At 47.2% G+C, this 21,450-nt stretch overlaps 1 protein-coding gene and 1 non-coding gene across 5 annotated transcripts in view; one reads left to right on the top strand and one right to left on the bottom strand.

The window, feature by feature from the left end:
• Nucleotides 1-77: 77 nt before the first annotated feature.
• Nucleotides 78-13,792, top strand: LOC129545311 (uncharacterized). The gene is made up of 3 exons (XR_008683687.2): nt 78-206; nt 9,351-9,488; nt 13,299-13,792. It is a non-coding gene; the product is annotated as an uncharacterized LOC129545311 (transcript).
• ZNF263 (zinc finger protein 263) overlaps nt 11,068-21,450 on the bottom strand; it is a 31,563-nt gene continuing 21,180 nt past the window's right edge. The window contains exons 1-7 of one of the 4 annotated variants that reach the window (XM_088832812.1): nt 20,103-20,861; nt 16,972-17,789; nt 15,951-16,131; nt 15,433-15,506; nt 15,041-15,167; nt 13,513-13,629; nt 11,068-13,031 (exon numbers count right to left, since the gene is read on the bottom strand). In XM_088832812.1, the coding sequence (XP_088688938.1) occupies nt 11,860-13,031; nt 13,513-13,629; nt 15,041-15,167; nt 15,433-15,506; nt 15,951-16,131; nt 16,972-17,358 (2,058 nt within the window). In that variant the 5' untranslated portion in view covers nt 17,359-17,789; nt 20,103-20,861 and the 3' untranslated portion in view covers nt 11,068-11,859. Of the gene's footprint in view, nt 13,032-13,512; nt 13,630-15,040; nt 15,168-15,432; nt 15,507-15,950; nt 16,132-16,971; nt 19,077-20,102; nt 20,862-21,450 lie in introns of those variants that run through there. The other 3 variants (XM_088832811.1, XM_088832810.1, XM_088832813.1) reach the window with 3 other exon arrangements.

Raw genomic sequence — 21,450 nt, forward strand, 5'->3', positions numbered from 1 at the left:
GTCCTTGAGGGTCGCCGTCCCCTTTCGCGCGTGGGGCCCCAGACCTTCCCGCGGCTTAGCCGGCGTTGTCCTAGCTGCGGTCCCGGGGCTCGTCGCATCTCCGTCAGTACAAGTCCGTTTTGTCCCGGTCAGGATCAACGGCCCCTTGGGGGTGTATACCCGTTTCAGGGCGTGCGTGCTCACACGATTCTGTTTTTTCTTGTGAGGTAGGTTTTTCCTCATGCAGTAGTTTCCTTTCATAGAGCTCCTTGACAGAGAATTGAGAGCTAAGGAGTGACTTGTTCAAGGTCAGGTAATTCACCAGTGGGGGTGGTCCAGTGGAATTTAGGGTCCTTTTTCCTATCTTCTGTTTTTCCCACCACAGCGCACTTCCCGGAGGATGGGCACCTTCTTTACTTTATTTATGTCTTATAGAGTTTCCTGGGTAATGTAGGCATTCCATAAATATTTAGTGAGTCATATTTTTAGGAATCTGAGTATCTCAGGTTGTCCGCTTTCAATTGTCAGTGTTTTCATAGTGTCAGCCTAGTCTAGTCAAGTTTACCACGTGTAGCGAGTGTTACAGAGTCGGTAGAAAGGTGCCTTTGATTCAAGATATCTGGCAAAAGGACTGAGGCAATTTCACAAATATCAGTAACACAGGTAGGAAAGAGTAACACATAAGCTGAAGGCTCTGGGAGTTCCAAGGAAGTGAAAGTTGATTTGGGGGTAGGGGAAAGTTACAGAAGTCCTTGAGGGATTTGCCCTAAAGCAGAGTGGGGCCATATTCCAGGCAGGGGGAAAGGTAAGAGCAGTCTTGAAAGCTTCAGAGATGAGCATGTGAGAAAATCTTTAGTTGTTGTGTTTTTTTTTTTAAACTCAGTGTAATTGGGGTATATTTAGAGTAAAAGTTAGAAAATGAGTTCTTGTACTTCTACTATGGAGCCTGGAATGGAAGTGAAGAGATTGCATTTAATAAAATAAAGTAATAAAGAGTATCATTTGAGGGTTTTTGAGGGAGGTTCTTTCCAGGGCAGCTCATCTGGAGCTAAGTTTAAGGTGGGAACAAAAATAAGAGACCATTACCAGGTCATTATGCTATTTTTGCTTTTAGGTAGACTGGTGTTACACTCCAAGGCATAGACCTTGATCGTTTTTGAGTGAGAGAAAAGGATTAAACAGAGGTGATACTAGTAAGTATCTGCTGGGAATTTCCTGGCGGTCCAGTGGTTAGGGCTCCTTGCGTCCACTGTTGAGGGCACGGGTTCAGTCCCTGGTTGGGGAACTAAGATCCCACAAACCATGCAGCATGGCCAAAAAAAAAAAAAAGTATCTGCCTAAGTCACTTGAATATGTTTCAAAGCAGGTTCATTTCCTTAGAATTTCAGGTTGTGACTGAGTCTCTTCAAAGTAGTTGCTGTTTCCAGTCTCTCAGAACCAGTGGGCAATAAGTCTGTCATATGTAACTCAGAGCATTGAGATCCTCATCATCTGGACCAAGCTGAACATAAAATTGGAATTTGTTAAACTGAATAAATGGAGCTCTGCCAGCTGTGCCCCTGAGTGTCACTGGCAGGCCTGATTCAAAACATGGGTAGGGAGCTGGTTAGTGAACACAGGGAGAAGAAGTGGGAAAAGAGACCCTCTGAAAGGAAGAAGAGGAAACAAGGCACAAAATGCTGAATTGTGAATGAGGGCCCCTGATGACTGTTGTTGTTTGAATGTTAAGAATAAGGGCCACAGTTCCTTATTCTTGCTGAGGAACCCACTGAAGTCGCCTGAAAATCTTTGCTTTTGATTTCACCTTTCTCTGCCTGGGCACAGTTTGAGAAATTATGAATGTACAGCTGGAAAGCAATGAAAGCATGCAGTTTATTCTGAGACATCATACAACTGCCATAGCAGGCTGAATGTTTTTGCTGGGTGACTGTCTGGGTTTAATGGTGCTGCTGTTGGCTAACAAACATTCTTTCCTTTTTTGGTTTATAATAGTCATCGCCTTAGTTAGAGCTGCCTTTTTTTAGAAGGTTGCTTGAGCTTAGCCTGTCATTGGCTTCACACCCTATTCATGTTTGTATTCTTTCATGAGCCTCTTCCGTTCCGTCGCTCAGTCGTCTCCGACTCTTTGCAACCCGGTGGACTGTAGCCTACCAGGCTTCTCCGTCCATGGGATTCTCCAGGCAAGAATACTGGAGTGGGTTACTGTTTCCTTCTCCAGGGGATCTTCCCGACCCAGGGATCTCACATTGGAGGCAGACACTTTAACCTCTGAGCCATTAGTACTCTGTATAGCCTACCAGGCTTCTCCGTCCATGGGATTCTCCAGGCAAGAATACTGGAGTGGGTTACTGTTTCCTTCTCCAGGGGATCTTCCCGACCCAGGGATCTCACATTGGAGGCAGACACTTTAACCTCTGAGCCATTAGTACTCTGTAAAGCAGTTGACATTTCTTGCAACAAATGTTAGAGGAAAACTAATGATCTGGGTTCTTCTAGGTGAGAGGCTTTTGAGAATCCTGTGTAGTCAAGAAATGAATGAAAGACAGTCAGGCTTTGCCCTAAAAGAGAAGAAAAATAACTGAAATAATACCAACCATTTTTCTCATTTCTCTGACATACTTTTCTTTCTTCATAGCACCTGGAATGGATAAAAGAGGCAGTTTTGTTACTTCCCATGAGGTTGTGTATCTGGAAGGAGAACCATGAAATTAACCTAGAGTAGGACATCTATGGGGTCGCACAGAGTCGGACACGACTGAAGTGACTTAGCAGCAGCAGTAGCAGCAGGACATTTCTAAAGACATGGAATGAATGGCTTTGGGCAACACCAGGAGGACTTAAAAGGAATATTTGAGGGTGCAGAGCTATAGAAGAGTTTGCCAACAGAAGGATTTATGGAAAACAGATAAGAATCATCAATAGAGAAACCGTTTAAATTTCTTCAAGCAGTGGAAAAACTTGAGTCTTGGGTCAAATTAAGTAAAATCTATGCTGAAGAGAAATCAAATAAAATCTCAAATGGAGAAAATATGTTACTGAACACTCAATATAAATTTAGGAAAGCAATCTCAAGGACAAATCTTTTAAACTTTTTACTACTGTAAAATTTTTATAAAACTTTTGGGCTCATCTCTAAGAACTGCCATGATGCTGAAACTTGATAACATCCCAAATATGGAAGAAGAATTTTAGTTATAAATAACACTTGAAAATACTCAAAATGTACACAAGAAAGAATATCTGAGAGTGAAAAAGTGCCAATAACATACCTTATTTATAAACTTAACAGATTACCTTGGTAAACACAAGAAACACTTAAGTTAAAGCTTAGTCTTTGGGAATGCTGTATTGAATGCAGTAAAAGTTGGATTTCATTCATATGGACAACAGAACCTACTAACTTTTTTCTTCACCTAAAGATACTATACTACTGTTTCTGAATTCCAACTCTCCAGACATCTCACTGTCAGGATGGATTAAAGTCTTTATCCAGGTGGACAGACTGCTGCCCAGTGAACACTACAGGCAGAGCAATATGATTACTGGTTTCCTTTCTAGCAGTGAGGAAAGTCAGCTTGTTTCAGGAGAGGAGAAGCCACACTGCATCTGTTACACAATATTATTCTGTCCTTGCCTTTGAGCCTTTCATACTCCCTTCTGAAGCACTACTTTTTATTGAGATTTATCTTACCTGAGTTTGTTCTTGTGAGCACATCTCACCTTTTTTCTTCCTTTTGTGTCTTTTCCTATATTCAGTTAGGGAGAGTATGCAGGTATTCCTGTTATTCCTGACTGGTGCTACTGTAAGAAGAGAGGAAGAGAAGAAGCAGCATTCAGAAGCAGGGTTCTGAAGATTGATCATCCATGTCTTGCAGTAGCAACAGCTAGACAGGACCTTGACAGTGGTAACTCTCTGAGACCTTTACCTCTCAGACCTTTACCTCTAGACCAGCACTACATGAGCCTTTATCTCTTTTACGGATATGTGTACCCTTCAGTATAAATGCCTGTGCCTTCTGGGAGTTTGTGCTAGTTTTTGGAGGGGGTGGGTTTTTTTTTCATTTTTAATTTTTTTTCTAATTAGGCATCTTTCTTTTTACCCCTGTTGATTGTTTGAAACCAAATTCAGAATGAATAAGAGAGGGAAATATACAACACTGAATTTGGAGGAGAAAATGAAGGTTCTAAGTAGGATTGAAGCTGGAAGATCTCTTAAAAGTGTAATGGATGAATTTGGAATCAGTAAGTCAACATTTTATGACATTAAAAAGAATAAGAAATTGATTTTGGACTTTGTACTGAAGCAGGACATTCCATTAATAGGGGCTGAGAAGAGAAAGAGGACAACAGGAGCCAAATATGGCGATGTGGACGATGCTGTCTACATGTGGTACCAACAGAAATGCTCCGCTGGTGTCCCTGTGAAAGGTGTGGAGCTTCAGGCTGCTGCCGAGAGATTTGCACAGTGTTTTGGGCGAACAGACTTCAAAGCTAGCACTGGTTGGCTTTTTAGGTTTCGAAATAGGCATGCAATTGGGAACCGAAAAGTATGTGCGGAACAAGTCCTAAGTTCAGCTTCAGAAAATGTTGAGTCATTTCGACAAAAACTGTCCATGCTTATCAAAGAAGAGAAGTTGTGTCTTGCTCAGCTGTACAGTGGGGATGAGACTGACCTCTTTTGGAAGTCACTGCCAGAAAATACTCAGGCAAGCAGAAAAGATATTTGCCTGCCAGGGAGGAAAATAAACAAAGAACGATTGTCTGTTCTTTTATGTGCAAACGCAGATGGTACTCATAAGTTGAAGTCAATCATTATTGGAAAATCAAAGCTGCCCAAAAGTGTAAAAGAGGACACATGTACGTTACCTGTGATATACAAACCTAGTAAAGATGTTTGGTTCACCAGAGAATTGTTTTCAGAATGGTTTTTTCAAAACTTTGTTCCTGAAGTCAAGCACTTCCAACTTAATGTTCTAAGATTCCATGAGGAGGATGTCAGGGCCTTGTTACTCCTGGACAGTTCTCCAGTTCACCCTTCTACTGAATTACTAACCAGTGAGGATGGTCGAATAAAATGCATGTTCTTTCCCCATAACACTTCAACCTTAATTCAGCCAATGAATCAAGGCGTGATCTTGAGCTGCAAACGACTTTACAGGTGGAAGCAACTTGAGGAAAGTCTTGTAATTTTTGAAGAAAGTGATGATGAACAAGAAAAAGGAGAAAAAGTAGTTTCCAAGATTAAAATCTACAACCTAAAAAGAGCAGTTTTTAACTGGGCAAAGAGTTGGGATGAAGTAACACAAATAACGATAACAAATGCATGGGAAAATCTTCTTTACAAAAAGGAATATGATCTTCAAGACTTAGAAGATGGGGATTATAGAGAAATTCTTGAGAAATGTAGGGAGTTAGAAACCAAGCTGGATGACAATAGGGTATGGTTCAATGTGGGTGAAGAAGAAAAGGGTAGCCCCCCAGAAACAAAAGGTGGAATTACAAAGAAAGTTGTTCAAAAAGGAGCTGAAGAGGAGGCTGATGAATTTAAGTTATTTGCTGTAGGAAAGAGTTTGGACTACCTACTTGACTTTGTCGATGTCACACCTGAGTTTCAAAGGTTCCGTTTTACACTGAAAGAGATGCAACAAGAAATAATCAAGAAACAGTTCCAGAATAGAATCCATTCTAGAATTGGTAGCTTTTTGAAACCGAGGCCTCATAATATTAAGTATTCTTTCAGTATGCCTTCAATTTCTGGTTGTAATAATTAGATGTTGTTTAAAGATTTCTGCAGTTTTGTGATGATACATGAACTAGACCTGTTGTGGATTGTTATTGTTTTTATCAACTGACCTCACTTTGCATAGCAATGCCCATTTATATTGTTTATAAAATAATTTGAAAGGAATAAATTTGGGGTTTTTATGTATAAATATGTCCTTTAATCCATTTTTTTTCTATTTAAGGCAAAGGCTTTAATAAGGAATTACTGTCCCAGATTATGGGTGGAATGGATGTGGGGAGAGCATTAAAATCTAAATATATTCACAGCATATAACAAAGCAGCTATATTTACGCTGACTAGTTATTTAAGAAGAAAAGGACAGACTTTTCAATTTAATGGTATGACACACTGCTCTTGTAAATGGGTTACCACCTACTTAGTGTTTGTTTCTTATTGTGGAAGTAACATGCTAATTATAAAAGATAACATAAGATAAAAGCACTCAAATTTTATTGACTAATGATGGACTTTCAAGACTTTGGTATATTGCATGTATCTAAAATAGGTAAGATACATTGTAAATACAGTTTTATATCTTAACATTTTTGTTATTTATAAAATTAGCATTTGTTGAGACACCTTTCAATCCCTAGGGTAGAATGGATGCTGGAAGAAGTTGAGGGGGAATGTCAGATGAGCATACTGATAGCTCTCAAGTTCATTGCATTAACATCCATTTTTACCCCAGTGTTCATAAAGTCTCAGAATATATGACCTGCAGCCATACCCTTTTCAAAAGTATTCATTGAGGGAGCTCCGTGGTAGCCTAGTGGTTAGCATTCCAGACTTTCACTGCCACAGCCCAGGTTCAATCCCTGGTTGGCATTTGAGAACCCATAAATCCTGCGAATAGCACCCCCCCCCCCGAAGAAACAGTATTCATTGATTTTGCAAATTTCACGTTGTTGTGCTGGGTATTTAGGAATAGGAATAAGCCACAGTTGGTTGTGTGATAGCCAAAATGAGTTACGGAGGGCTTTATGAATGCTTGGATAATAGGCAAGTGTGACTTCTGAGCTGGCCTTTAAAGTGTGGGGGAAGCAGGGAAAAAGGCAGTCTAGGCAAAGGGGAAGTGAGATGTCAGAATGTATGTCCCTGGGAAGCGTCGAGGTCCCTGGATGGTTGCAGTAGGGGCGACTAGTGGAGACAGGAGCAAAGACAAACCAGGGACAGATTTTCAATGCCCTGGAGGTCATCCGAAGAGTTTAGACTTCTGCCTGGACCCACATGAAGTCCTGTAGGCTCTGCATCCTGAAGGTCTGACCGTCTCCACTTCTCCCTTCTTACTGCTCCTTTCCTAGTCCAGGTTGCATCACACTCTGCACCTGTCTCCTTAGGCTCCTCTCCCATCAGTTGCCCATCCTGTGGCCAGAGACTGCGAACTAAAACAAAATTGAAGAGGTGCTCCCAGTCGGCCGTGGGCCCTTAGGCCCACCCTTCCCCGCCCGAGACCTGCCCACCCGTACCAGCTCGCCTCCTGCTGGACCACGAGGGAGGGTAGGACTGCGGGTTAGCGCGCGCACCTGCGGACTAGGAAGCTTCGGAGAGTGTAGTCGCGCCGCCAGTAACTGCTCGCGGTGGAAGGAGAGGAAAACTGTGCTGCTCGGCCGTCCCGGTCCTGCGCCAAGAGTCGGAGCCGAAGACTGGGCGAGGTCCCCGGCGGCCGGGGCCGGGCCTGCGCGGAGGGCGGGCCTGAGGAGGGGCGCGGCCTGGCAAGGTCCTGGAAGGCCCGCGAGCGGAGCGCGGCACGTGCGGGCTGCCTGCGCAAGGCGGCCCCAGGCGCTCACGGAGGGGGAAAGGTTTGCTGGGACGCGGCCGTCGAGCACCCCCCGCCCCACACACACCCCCTAGTCCTTGCTTCTCCCGGGCCGGCTCGGGAGCCATCCTCGAAGGGACGAGCTGGTAGGGCTCACTGGTGGTCCTAGGCGCACTGCGCCCGCTCCCAGATGCCGCCAGAAGCTAAGCTGTGGGACCCGCAGCCTCGTTTTTTTTTTTTTTTTTTTCGCCTAAACCTGAGAAAGGACTGACGTTTTGGCTTCTGGAAATCTTCCTGAAGACGAGAGCGCCTCAGGGAAACAAGCTCCTCGCTCTTGTTCCAGCGGTTGTGGCAGGGTTCCCAGACTTAACCTGGACCCCCTCCCGAGAATGGGAAACAGCCTCAAGAGAAGCTTCACCCTCTGATGGGGAACCGCATCCAGGATTTAGAACGTTTTCCTGCCTAGAGGGGAAATTGGGGTGGAGAGGCAGAGTTTCCTCTTTAGGTCCTAAACACACCCTGGCGTGTGTGCGTACGGTGTGTGCAGCGTGCACAGTCGCGTCGACTCTGTGAGACTCCATGGACTGTAACCCGCCAGCCCCAGCCCCTTCTGTCCCTGAAATTTTCCAGGCATAAATACTGGAGTGGGTTACCACTGCCTGCTGCTGCTGCTGCTGCTAAGTCACTTCAGTCGTGTCCGACTCTGTGTGACCCCATAGACGGAAGCCCACCAGGCTCCCCTGTCCCTGGGATTCTCCAGGCAAGAACACAGGAGTGGGTTGCCATTTCCTTCTCCCATGTGTGAAAGTGAAAAGTGAAAGTGAAGTCATTCAGTCGTGTCCGACCCTTAGCGACCCCACGGACTGCAGCCTACCAGGCTCCTCCATCCGTGGGATTTTCTAGGCAAGAGTACTGGAGTGGCTTGCCATTGCCTTCTCCATACCACTGCCTACATTTCAGAAACTTAGCATTTTCTCTTCTTATCCTTTCCACCTGGGGAAATCTCACTGTCTCCCTGAAGCAGGTTTGGAGCCTGGTGAGCCACCAGTTTTGGTTTCTTAACACAGAAGTTTCTGGGATGTTCAAAGTGTTTCAGTGATGAATTAAGGACATTCACTTGTTTGTCAGAGATGGTGTGGGGGGTAGAGGTAGGCCTGAGTCATTTTTCATTAACCATTTTGTCGTTGAATTTACCTGGACCATTCTGTCTCCTAACTGCACTGAAACATGTTAAGTTCTTTCATAAATGGGGTAAAAACTCAGTGATTGCTGATGTTTCTTCCTGGAAATAAAAACAATTTATTGATGTTTTATTACTCTGTCCAGTCTCTGGTGTTATGGGGCTTTATCCCCTTTGTTGGGCCTGATGCTTCTAGATGGGCTCTGCCAGGCGTTTTCACATTGCTTATGCGTGGTACCAGGAGCCTTTCTGCTGGTTTCAGGCACTACCTTTGCTACAAGGGTATGAGACTGTTGCTCAGGGTCAGTCCACATCTCCCAGGTCTCCTTTGTACCCATCTGGACTGCAGGGGCAGGGGTCTTTATTGCCCCCAGTGTTAGTTTCTTTTTGACAAAAAAGCCAGCTGGAATATCTTCTGGTTTCTTTCCCAAGACTAGTGGGGTAAAAGTAGGAGTAACATGAAAGTATATATACTTAACCTTCCCTTGCAATGCCTTCATGGGACCCTACTGTAAGGACCTCTGACCTGCTTTTTCAAATATGACTACAAGAAAAAACAAAATACGACTACAAAGTAATCGATCCTGCCTGTAACAGCAGACTACCACCTGAATATTCCTGCCAGCGTGGTCTTTTTTTTTCTCCCCCAGGTACACCCGAGTGGCTTGCGGGATCTTAGTTCCCCAATCAAGGATTGAACCTGGGCCATGGCGGTGAAAGCACCGAGTCCTAACCACTGGACCACCAGGGAATTCTCCAGCTTGGTCTTACCTTGATCTCAGTACCAGGTACTTAGAAGAAAAGCAATTTCCCAGTTTTATATGTCCACAAGTGGCACAAATAGATGAGTATTTTATGTTCCAGGCTCTGTGCTGTGTTCTACATGCAATACTTTGTGACTTCATCTCATGAAAACAAGGCAAGAGCCTGCATATTAAGTTTGCTAGAAGGGGAGCTGGACTGCAGAATGGGTGAAGTCTCCTCTTGGAAAGCCTTCTTGTGCCAGGAGTGAACACATGAGGGGCCTCTTGCTCTGGCTGTAGTACGAGTAATGCCAGTTAGAGCACATCATGAGATCTGTATGGGTGATATTATGGGGCTTCAGGGGTAAGTGGGGTTCTAAAGGGGTGCTTTCCATTTTTATGAGGTTCACAACCCACGTAAGTTACCGTCTTAACCAGAGTGCTTAGGAACATCAACTTTATACCAGCCACCCTTTTCATGGCATCGACAGCCACAGCAGCCTGACCTGCTCCCACCACTTTCCATCCCACGTGAATCTCTTTCAAATCCTCACCTCCCTCCCCTGGCACCCGAGTCCCACACTACCACTGCTCTCAAGAGAAGGGGAAATAAATGAAAGACAGATACAAGAAAGGGTGAGGAGCATGCAGGGGTATCTCCCTCACTTAACAGTGATATATTTAATGGTCTGTTGCCAATGGAATATTTTATCTTTTCCTCCTGAAGACAGCTAATTTGGTACCTTCCTCCAGGGCCAAAACCTGCAATATTTTCCTGGCATCAGCATTTCCCACTCCTAGAATTTTTCTGGTATCCTCTTTTCCACAGAAACACACTCCTAAATTCCTATTCCTGATTTCCCATTGTAAAATGTAATGCTTTCCCCTAATAATTTTGCCTTCTCTCCCAAGTCTCTCTCCTGCTGCTGCTGCTGCTGGTAAGTCGCGTCCGACTCTTGTGCGACCCCATAGACTGCAGCCCACCAGGTTCTGCCGTCCCTGGGATTCTCCTGGCAATAACACTGGAGTGGGTTGCCATTTCCTTCTCCAATGCATGAAAGTGAAAAGTGGAAGTGAAGTCGCTCAGTCGTGTCCGACTCTTAGCGACCCTATGGACTGTGCCCATGGGATTTTCCAGGCAAGAGTACTAGAGTGGGCTGCCATTGCCTTCTCCGAAGTCTCTCTCCACACATGGGCAATAACTCAGTCATACCAGGACCATTTTTTCCTGGCAACCATTTCCTAGACCAAAATAACTTGTTTTTGAAGAGCTAGATCTTTACTTTGTAAGAAAGCAAACATTCTAAACAACCAAAAAGGCATGTTCACTGCTGTACACTAGAGAACGAAAAAGCACACACACACATAAAACTTAAAGGACACCTTTATGACATCACCTGAAGCAGCCACTGGGCTTGACCCTTATTTCCACATAGCAACCTCAGCCTGGAGCCAGCCAGGGCCACACCTTCCCTCCCTCCGCCAGTCTGTTGTCACCTTTTTCAGAACCTTCCTTAGCAACAAGTTAAGACCAGAAAGAGAAATCAGGTCCTCCTCCCGAAGTGGACAAAGACAGATCAACATGGCAGACAAGACAAAGGCCCTCAATGATGAGTCACACATGTTCATGTTTCCTGAAGATATTTATTAACATCCAACCATATTTTCAACAAGGGTGGGCATGATTCCTAACTTCCCCAGGATCCATGTTTTCAAAGTCTCCCAGGGAACCCATCTTTCGTGAACCTTCTAAAGACTCGATCTCTGCAAAGGGTAAACTAATTCAGACTTATATAGTTTCCTCTGCCTACTTCTGGGCAGACCTGCAAATTCTGTCTTACTATTTCCCTTAGGTCTCTTGTTCCTTTTTGTGTGAGGTGACAATTACATTAGGACCTGCCAATGACCAATACGGTCAGGCCATTGACGGTGGGTGCTCAGGACTGCCTATGAGCTTCCCAGCCAGGCCTTCAGAAGAGTTGCAACTCACCACCAGTATTTTGGTGCCTCCTGCTTTCCCAGGAGACCTGATCACTCTTCCTCAGGAGCCCAAATATTCCTGATGAATGTCCCAAGTGAGGAAGCAGTAAGTCCATGGATTCCCAAAGTTGTTGGGATGGACACAGGACAGAATAAGGCACCCACGTCACAAGCTGGCTAAATATGTTTAGGGGGATAGGAGTGTCCTGGGACGGGAAGTACTTCACAGAGAATTCCACCCTGAGTGGGTCGCCTCAAAGACTTGCTATTCTCACTAATTCCGACAGAATTCCTTTTCAGTTTTATGCTAATCCTTTGCTGCCTCTGTACTTCCCTCAAAAGGACCCATTACTTGATGGGAAGGAATATGAGCTCTGAACAACAGGCCCCTCTGAACAGGCCACCTTATCTGGACCCAAAAGAAATCCCATTGTTTCTATCCAGTGTGAGTTCTCTGATGACTCATAAGGCGTGAACTCCGAGAAAAGCTTTCTCCACATTCAGAACATTTATAAGGTTTCTCTCCCGTGTGGGTTCTCAGATGACGAATCCGATTGGAGCTGTGAGAGAAACTGTCCCCACATTCGTGACAGGTATAGGGTTTCTCTCCTGTGTGAATTCTCTGGTGCCTGATTAAGTTGGATCTATGAGAAAAGTTTTCCCCACAGAGGTTACATTTATATGGTTTCTCTCCTGTGTGTGTTCTCTGGTGTCTGGTGAGGTGCATGCCCTGCCGGAAGCTTTTCCCACAAGTCAAACACTGGAAAAGTTTCTTCTCTGTTTTGGGTTGGGTCCCAGGATTTGTAAGAAAGAGCGTGCTGTCCCTCACTGCTTCCCCACACTCAGAGAAGGGATACAGCCTCTCTTTCTCATGAGTTCTTTCGTGAATAACAAGGTGTGAACTGCGAGAGAAACTTTTCCCACACTCGGCACACTTATAAGGTCTCTCTCCTGTGTGAATTCTCTGGTGCCTGAGGAGGTTGGAACTATGAGCAAAGATCTCCCCGCACTCCGGGCACTTGTAGGGCTTTTCACCTGTGTGTGTTCTCTGGTGCCTGTGGAGGTTGGAGTTGCAAGAGAAGCTCTTTCCACACACATTACACTGATAGGGCTTCTCACCTGTGTGGGTTCGCTGGTGGCGAGTCAGGTGGGTATTCTGACTGAAGCTTTTTCCACATTCGAGGCACTTATGGGCTTCCTCTCCCAGGTGTGCTCTGTGTAATGATAAAAAGTGTGGATTCCCACCAAAGATTTCAGCGCACTCCACACCCATGCACAGTCTTTCTGCTGCATGTATTCTCTGGTGCCTAATCAGGTTCGAGTTGTTAGAGAAATTTTTGCCACACAAGGGACATAAGTGAAGCTTCTTCGGCTGCAGTTCCTTTGGTCGTCCCAGTTTTTTGCAACTTGTGGCCCCCACTAAGGACTGCTCCATTCGATCCTCTGTGGGAGGCTCCCAAAGTTTTTCTGCCCTGTCCCGAGGCCTTCCCTGCTCAGGACTCCAGGGCACCTCCCCTCTGGCCTGGCCAGGCAGCACCACCTGACGGTGGATGCTCTCAGGGGAAACAGACTGAGCACACTCTTCCTGGTTCTCAAATTTCTCTTCCCCTGGAAGAGCAAGAGAAATCAGACCCCCATGTTATGTCTATGCAGGAGAAAAGGAAATCCCATGCGTGATACTGCCTGTAGGTCAGAAGTCCAGAAGGCCTCACTCTGCCTCAGTTTCCCATCCTCCCCATATTGGTAACTCACTCTAGACAGGCCATATGAGGCGTGGGGACATCACTCAGGAATGAGAGCTCAAACCAGCCTTGAATTCCCTTGTGGGGGCCCTGACCACCCTCTCCAACTGAGTCCCTGGCTTCTGTCTTTCAGGAAAAGTGTGGGATGGAGCAAGACTGGGACAAAAGTGGGCAAGTGAACCCAGGAATGAATGCCTTCTTACACTCTGCACCCTGGGAACCTCGCCTGACATCACTGGGATGGAAGCAGGCAGTGGGGACAGGCTAGCCTTACACCAAGACCCTCAAATGCCTTATTCCCAACAGGGGGAGACTAGCTAGGCAGGCTGCTCAGTTGTTTTCCTTACCTGGAGCCGGAGTCCTGGAGCTCAGACCCTCCTTGCAAGTCTGGACACTGGGGTGCCACGGCTTTCCTCCATGTTCCACCTGGGTACTCAGGGCCTCCTGACTGGGAACCTGAGACTCTAACCACAATGAAAGAAAAGGATTTCTATGTCACCACTTTCCTCAACCAGGCAAGAGAAACAAAGATAGTCTTGCTCCCTGCCTTCATTGGATGGATACAGAAGGCACAGTAAGTCTGACAGCAATTACTTGGAACATACACTAAACTATTCCCATTGTTACCCCCAGAGAAAGAAATTAGATGAGAGAGACTATGGCTTTTTTCTTCTTAACTTGTGTGGTACTTGGGACTTTTTGCAATGACAATGTAAAACTTTTGTAATTAAAACAACACTCAAATGCACATGGTCAGAGTGGTTAGTTCCTTGAGGAATCAAAGTTTAATACTGTGAAAGAGCCTTGACCCTTATGAAACTAAGTTGGGACAATTCCAGAAGGAAAAAAGGTAATATGATGGACAATCAGAAAAGGACCTGGGACTCTGAGATTAAAACCCAAAAAGAGCCATCCTGTGTTATGCTCACTCCATCAAACATGGACTTTAAAAAAGTTAGTCCCAAGAACTCGTGATCCAAACTCTTCTTATTTAGCACTCACTGAAAGAACTGTGCTCAACTTAGGGTGCCAAGCCACAGCGCAATGACAGAGACCCTGGAGAAGGCCCCCGTGCAGGCAACCAACCTTCTTTTCTACCAGGTATGCATCAAGATAGCTACAATGGTAACATACACAGTCCTGTTTTGTTTTTTTTTAAGATTCCTTCAAGTTTTTATTATGAGAATTTCCATACATGCAGAAAAGATGAAGGAATTATATAATACCCACACACTCTCCACTTAATCCAACAATCAGTTTTTGGCCCTGTTTTACAGACCTCGTTTTTAATCTCTGCATAATAGTTCAACATGAAGACGTACCTTAATTTATGTTTAAATTACTTACACCCGTTTTGAATATATATCATTTCCAAATTTCTACAAAGCTTTCCCCCTTCCTCAATTTTCAAGGACTGGGATGGTCACTAAGCTGGAATGTTGATGCCAGTGCCCCGAAACCTGTGCTTTTTGGGAAGAGCCCAGAAATACTAATGGAGCACAGAAAAGTGAGGTCGGAAGAATAAGCATTTTAAAATTTCAAGGCATCAGGAACTTGGAGCCCCACAGTATTCCGTGGGTGATGCGTGGGAAGTGGGGATGGGGGTAGTGGTGAGCATCACTGGATTTGACTTGTTCTGCCCTGGTAAGTTCATCATGGCTCAGACTCCCTGCTCTCATCTCTGGCAGCTGGAGCCCTTAAGTATGCCAACTGTGGCACTTGGCAAATATTTAACTGATCTTAGTCCAAGGGACTTTAGGCAAAGGCAGGTCTCTTGGCCAAACTCAGAACTTAACACCCAGGAGGCAAGTGGCTAAGGGACAGGACCCTGGTCAGAAATGGCTCAGTCTTCATCCTTGGAAAAGAAGTCCTTACCCAGTGAGTCCACATTCTCATAACTCTCCTGCACCGTGTCCCGGGAGAGGGCCCTCTTACTAGGATGCTGACGCCCCCACTCCTCCTGGGAGATGTACATAGCCACGTCCTCTAAGCTCTCAGGCAACTGAAATAGCACAAGATCACCTTTAGGCCCTAAGGCACCAAGAACAATTAAGCCGAGTCACAGGTTAAAGGGCAAAACCCAGGGGTGCCAAGGACTCATTTCATGGGGAAGAAGGGTGTTAGGCCTACAAGTGAAGTGTGGAGGAGACAGACAAAGAAGGTGGGGAGATGCATGTGGTGAGGTAGTAAGGATCCTCTCTAAGTGGCAAAAGGACCCCACCCCCACAAGAACAACTGGGGGTAGACAATGAGAACTTCCACATCACCTGGGGCCCAGTCAGCTCCTTGTCTTCCATGTTTCCTTCAGGAGGAAAGAGAGAAAGCCAGGGAGCAGATAATGCTGAAGGTGACAGAAATGATGATGAGAATGGCATTCTTAAATCTTGGCAACCCAAGGATTATCACAACACAGTGTCCACTGTGCCCTCACACCCAGACTCTGCTAGGAGGACCCAACACTGAACAGAAGGCAACAGAGGAATAATAAAGCGATATCCAAAACAACAGAGTACCAGCAGTCTTTCCTGCTGGCCCAAGCATTCAAGTCCTCATTCACTGAGCTCTAAAAGTCTCTCTTCTGCATACAAAAAGACTTGCTAAGAGATCCCCCTCCCTTCACCCACCCCAAGAGGAATCCAAACCACGTCTAGATCTTTTACTCCATATCTGGGGACCCTCAGGTCAAAAACGCTCCCTCCTTGGCAGTGAGGCTGCATCCTGCCAGTGTCAGGGGCAACCCCAAAGCCCCTCCTCCCTCCCATTTGCCCAGATAACTGTTCCTCACCCCTCTCCTTTACAGTCTGAGGGTCCCTTTTGGGGCCGGGGCCTAGTAGCTCCTGCAGCCTGCGGCCAGGGCTTCGCTCAGTCTCCATGGGCTCCAGCTTGAAGCTCGGTGACTCTTGTGCTGTTTCCAGAGGCAAAGGCTCCTCCAAAAGCACTTCTGTTCCCCGCCCACGGTTTGTGACCTGGGAACCAACCCACATCACTCATCATCACAACAGGGCCCAAAAGGAAGGGACATTAATACAGAATTCTGAGGACAAGTCTTCAACAGAGAACCACTGGCAAACCCTTTAGACCCAGCGAGAGAAGAATGAGTTACACTAAAACCAGACTTTTCTGATCCTGTGTACACCTGAGAAAATGTGTGTGGGGGGTGGGGTTCAGGGGGATTTCACTCCCAGGGCACACCTTCCCCACTCAGCTCCTGACCCACCTCACTCCCTCTCACTTTCACCCACCTCTTCTAGATGCATCCACTCTTCACTACTGGAGAAGGTAAATTTGGATGGCCCTGGGGCATATGGCCTCAGAGTTTCAGTTGTAAACTTTTTGAATTCCACTATTAACTGCCACCCAGCTTTGTAAAGATTAGACTGCAGAATGTAATGTACAGCTAACAACTATTAAGCACTAACTCTAAGCCAAGAGCGTGATCAAACTACATGCTGCTCTCTTTCTAATCCTCAAAACAACCTTAGAGAGGTATTTTAACATTCTCATTTTACCAGCAGCAAATCTGAGGCCAGAAGAAATTAAGTGACTTGCCCAAAGTCCCAAAGCTAGAGTGAAGCAGAGGGAGGAGCTGAACCTGGCAAGCTAACTCCTGGGCTCACTCTAACGCAGAGACACTGCTCCAGGTGGAAACAGGGCACTCTTCACTGTCTGTCAACTTGGGGCAAATCTGGAGAATGAAAGTTCCTCACTAATCTACAAAAAGGCTTCTTGCCCATCTAAGATCTACTCGGGGCAATCAAGTAAACTCGTATGGGCAACTGGGGCCAAACAAACCGCATATATCTTACCTTCTGTCTCAGTCTCCCAAGTTCTTTCTGCATATCCTCAACGAGAGTCACCGCTTCCTCGCCGCTCTCCGGGTGCAGCTCCTGCACCCTGCTCTGGATCTCCTGGGGCAGGATGGTAAGGAACTGCTCCAGCACCAACAGCTCCAAGATCTGCTCCTTGGTGCGCATCTCCGGCTGGAGCCACCCGTGGCAAAGCTCCTGCAGCCGGCTGAGGGCTTCCCGGGGCCCAGCGGCCTCTTGAAAGCGGAACCGTCTGAAGCGCAGGTGAGAGGCCTCCGGGCTGGGACCTGGGTCTGGCTGGGGCAGCTCCTGGCTCCAGGCGCTGTCCTCCTCCAGTTTCACTATCAAGAGCCCTTCCCGGTCCTGGAAGCCCGGACCCGACGCCATCTTCAGGCCCCCAGACCGCCTTGGTCGCGAAGCCAGCTGCGCACGCCAAAGAAGACGCCCCGGGCCCAGCGCAAGGATGGCTGGAGTCCGCAACAGCCAGGTGGCCCGGGGCTCCAAACCCTGGCCGAGAAAGCTGGCTCCAGCCCGGGCGCAAACGGCTCCTGCGCTCAGTTGCTCGTTGGCGCCGCCGCACCGCCCCTTGGCCCGCCCCCGCCAAGACCACCCTAGAACAGGACCTGAGCTCCACGCCTTTCAGCTCACAGGACTCCGCGCTCGGCACCCACGCCGGAAGTCTCAACGCGCGTTAGGCGTCAACAACCAATCGGAACTGCTCAGGACCAACTTCCGGATTACGATCTGCGAACTCTAGTGCCCATTGGATCAGGTTCCGCCACACACTTACCGCTGACCAGTCAGAAGAAAATATTTGCCTGTGGGGGTGGGACGAAGGAGGGGCCAATTGGGGAAGGGAGGCGGGACCGTCGCGCGAGCCCGAGATCCCAGAAACCTTAGGGGCGAGATCGCTAGGTCGGTTAGTGGAAATTAACCCTGTATCGGGTGCGACGGGTAAACCGGCAGGCTACCGGGGTCAGAATTCCTCGGGAAGCTTAAATGCAGACCTCCGACTCACACGAGACCCTTTGCTTTTGAGTGTCGGGGTGGGCCCGAAAATCTAACTGTGGAGAAATTCTTCCCCCACAGACAAGTTTTGAGAATCACTGCCCTGGTCAAAACGGATTTCAAGGCGGCCCTCACCCGCTAACTTAAGGGAGCTGCAGGAGAGGGCTCACCTGCCCAGGCAGCCTCGGGGGCCAATTGAGCCACGGTTCACTCGACCGCCCGCTCGGCGCTTGGGAGAGGCGGGGAAGAGTGGCCAGGTGAGCGCCGCCGCAGAGCTCTCAGGGAGACGCCGTCGACGGGGCGGCGGGGCCCGAGCCTGCGCCCTGGAGGTGCTGGCACTATGGAGCCCGGCGCGGGCGCAGCCGTGGGGAGTGTTCTTGTGTCCCGTGGCGCTCTACTGTCAGCCCAGGTCCCACCGCTGGCGGCTGGACGTCCCTCCGGGCCAGTCGGGGTCCAGCCCCACACTGGCTTCTCATTTTAAACTTGTCGGGGGCGTGCCTTTTTCATTGTCCAGCCCTGCGGGGCCAGGTCGTTGTTCACCTCCCTTGTAGGTCCACCGTAAATTTTCACAGTGAGAGGTGAAAGGAAGGTTGATTTCTTGGCCGGTGTAGTCCAAGCTTTGTGGTGCTGAGAGGAGGGCTGCCCAGCAGTGAGGCAGGTGTCCATGGCCCAGACCGGCTCAGCTAGTCCATTGCCTCCATCGAGGGTTAGGCTTGTGGTCTCAGCCGATTAAAGGGTCGTGGAGTTGAATCGTGAAAAACAGTAATCGTTTATTGAGCCCCTGCTGACATGCATCTGGATGCTCATGGCACACAAAATTGTAGGAACTAGACACTATTAGGGCTTCCCTGGTGGCTCAGAGGTTAAAGCGTCTGCCTCCAATGCGGGAGACCAGGGTTCGATCCCTGGGTCGGCAAGATCCCCTGGAGAAGGAAACGGTAACCCACTCCAGTATTCTTGCCTGGAGAATCCCATGGACGGAGAAGCCTGGTAGGCTACAGTCCACGGGGTCGCATAGAGTCGGACACGACTGATCAACGGAACGGAGACACTGTTATCATCCCCATGTAGTCAGTTCAGTCACCTGCCCAGAATCACACTTTCAGTTCAGTTCAGTTCAGTCGCTCAGTCGTGTCCGACTCTCCGCGACCCCATGAATCACAGCACGCCAGGCCTCCCTGTCCATCACCAACTCCCGGAGTTCACTCAAACTCATGTCCACAGAGTCGGTGATGCCATCCAGCCATCTCATTCTCCGTCGTCCCCTTCTCCTCCCGCCCCCAACCTTTCCCAGCATCAGAGTCTTTTCCAGTGAGTCAACTCGTCTCATGAGGTGGCCAAAGTATTGGAGTTTCAGCTTTAGCATCAGTCCCTCCAATGAACATCCAGGATTGATCTCCTTTAGAATGGACTGGTTGGATCTCCTTGCAGTATAAGGGACTCTCAAGAGTCTTCTCCAACACCACAGTTCAAAAGCATCGATTCTTCGGCGATCAGCTTTCTTCACAGTCCAACTCTCACATCCATACATGAATCACACTTTAGTTTGTCGTTAAAATTCAGGCTGCCGTGACCGGAAAGGGGGTGTGGGGACGGAGAAGGTCAACTTTCAACGACAGGATGGAAAAAGTCCAGAGAATTTGGTTTTTTGTTGTACCACTCCAGAGAAGAGGTCCACAAGCCGCTGTGGCAGATGCAGACCCAGAGGCCTCCTGGCACACAGGCTGGTATAGGTCCCTTTCAGAATCAGAGTCCTCTAAGACTTCTTCCTCCCATGTTTTAGACATTCACATTTCAGGAGACAATAGATTCTAACCTAAAAACCATTTCCCTGGCATTTACTCTGACATCTCAGACAAGTTATTCAATCTCTTGTGGGTGTGTGCTCAGTCCCTAAGTGGTGGCTGACTCTGCAGCCTCATGGACTGTAGTCCGCCAGGCTCCTCTGTCCATGGGATTCTCCAAAGCAAGAATACTGGAGAGGGCTGCCATTTCTTATTCAATCTCATTAAGCCTCAAATCTCAGTTCCTTCATCTGTTTTGAGGGAATAATACTATACCCACCTTATAATATTGGGTGAGGATTAAATGGGCTAAAATATGTGGGATGCTTAGAATCATACCTGGCATTTACTATGAACTCAATATTAGCTGTGACTAATGCATAGCTTCCCAGGTGACACAGTGGTAAAGAATCCACCTGCCAATGCAGAAGAGAAAAGAGACACTGGTTTGATCCCTTGGCCAGAACGATCCCCTGGAGTAGGAAATGGCAACCCTCCGGTATTTTTTGCCTGGAGAATTCCATGGACAGGGGAACCTAGAGGGCTACAGTCCATGGAGTTGCAAAGAGTTGCACATGACTGAACACACACACGCAATGCACAGCAAATTCCTGAAGGCTTACCCTATGTTATAGAAAAGCTACTAGGATTATTATTACAGATGTGGGGCAAAGTAATGTTTTCAAACTACACATACCTTGAGATTATAAGAATGAAGGATGAGGGGCTTCTCTGGTGACCCACTGTTAAGACTCCTACAGGTTCAATCCCTGATCAGGGAAATAAAATCCTGCAACCCTCATGGTGCAGCCAAAAAAATAACCCAAATCAAAACAAAAAGAATGATGAACCATTTGCTAAGTTCCCTTTGATTTAACTTATATGCAGAGTACATCATGAGGTACGCTGGGCTGGAAGAAGCACAAGCTGGAATCAAGATTGCCGGGAGAAATATCAATAACCTCAGATATGCAGAGGACACCACCCTTATGCAGAAAGTGAAGAGGAACTCAAAGGCCTCTTGATGAAAGTGAAAGAGGAGAGTGAAAAGGTTGGCTTGAAGCTCAACATTCAGAAAACGAAGATCATGGCATCTGGTCCCATCACTTCATGGGAAATAGATGGGGAAACAGTGGAAACAGTGTCAGACTTTATTTTTTTGGGCTCCAAAATCACTGCAGATGCTGATTGCAGCCAGGAAATTAAAAGACGCTTACTCCTTGGAAGGAAAGTTATGACCAACCTAGATAGCTTATTAAAAAGCAGAGACATTACTTTGCCAACAAAGGTCCGTCTAGTCAAGGCTATGGTTTTTCCCGTGGTCATGTATGGATGTGAGAGTTGGACTGTGAAGAAAGCTGATCGCTGAAGAATTGATGCTTTTGAACTGTGGTGCTGGAGAAGACTCTTGAGAGTCCCTTGGACTGCAAGGAGATCCAACCAGTCCATTCTAAAGGGGATCAATCCTGGGTGTTCATTGGAAGGACTGATGCTAAAGCTGAAACTGCAATACTTTGGCCACCTCATGTGACGAGTTGACTCTTTGGAAAAGAGCCTGATGCTGGGAGGGATTGGGGGTAGGAGGAGACGGGGACGACAGAGAATGAGATGGCTGGATGGCATCACCGACTCTATGGACATGAGTTTGAGTGAACTCCGGGAGTTGGTGATGGACAGGGAGGCCCGG

This window comes from Moschus berezovskii, chromosome 27, assembly GCF_049115385.1.
Source record: "Moschus berezovskii isolate FMDL1 chromosome 27, NW_MosBer_1.0, whole genome shotgun sequence".
NCBI lineage: Eukaryota > Metazoa > Chordata > Mammalia > Artiodactyla > Moschidae > Moschus > Moschus berezovskii.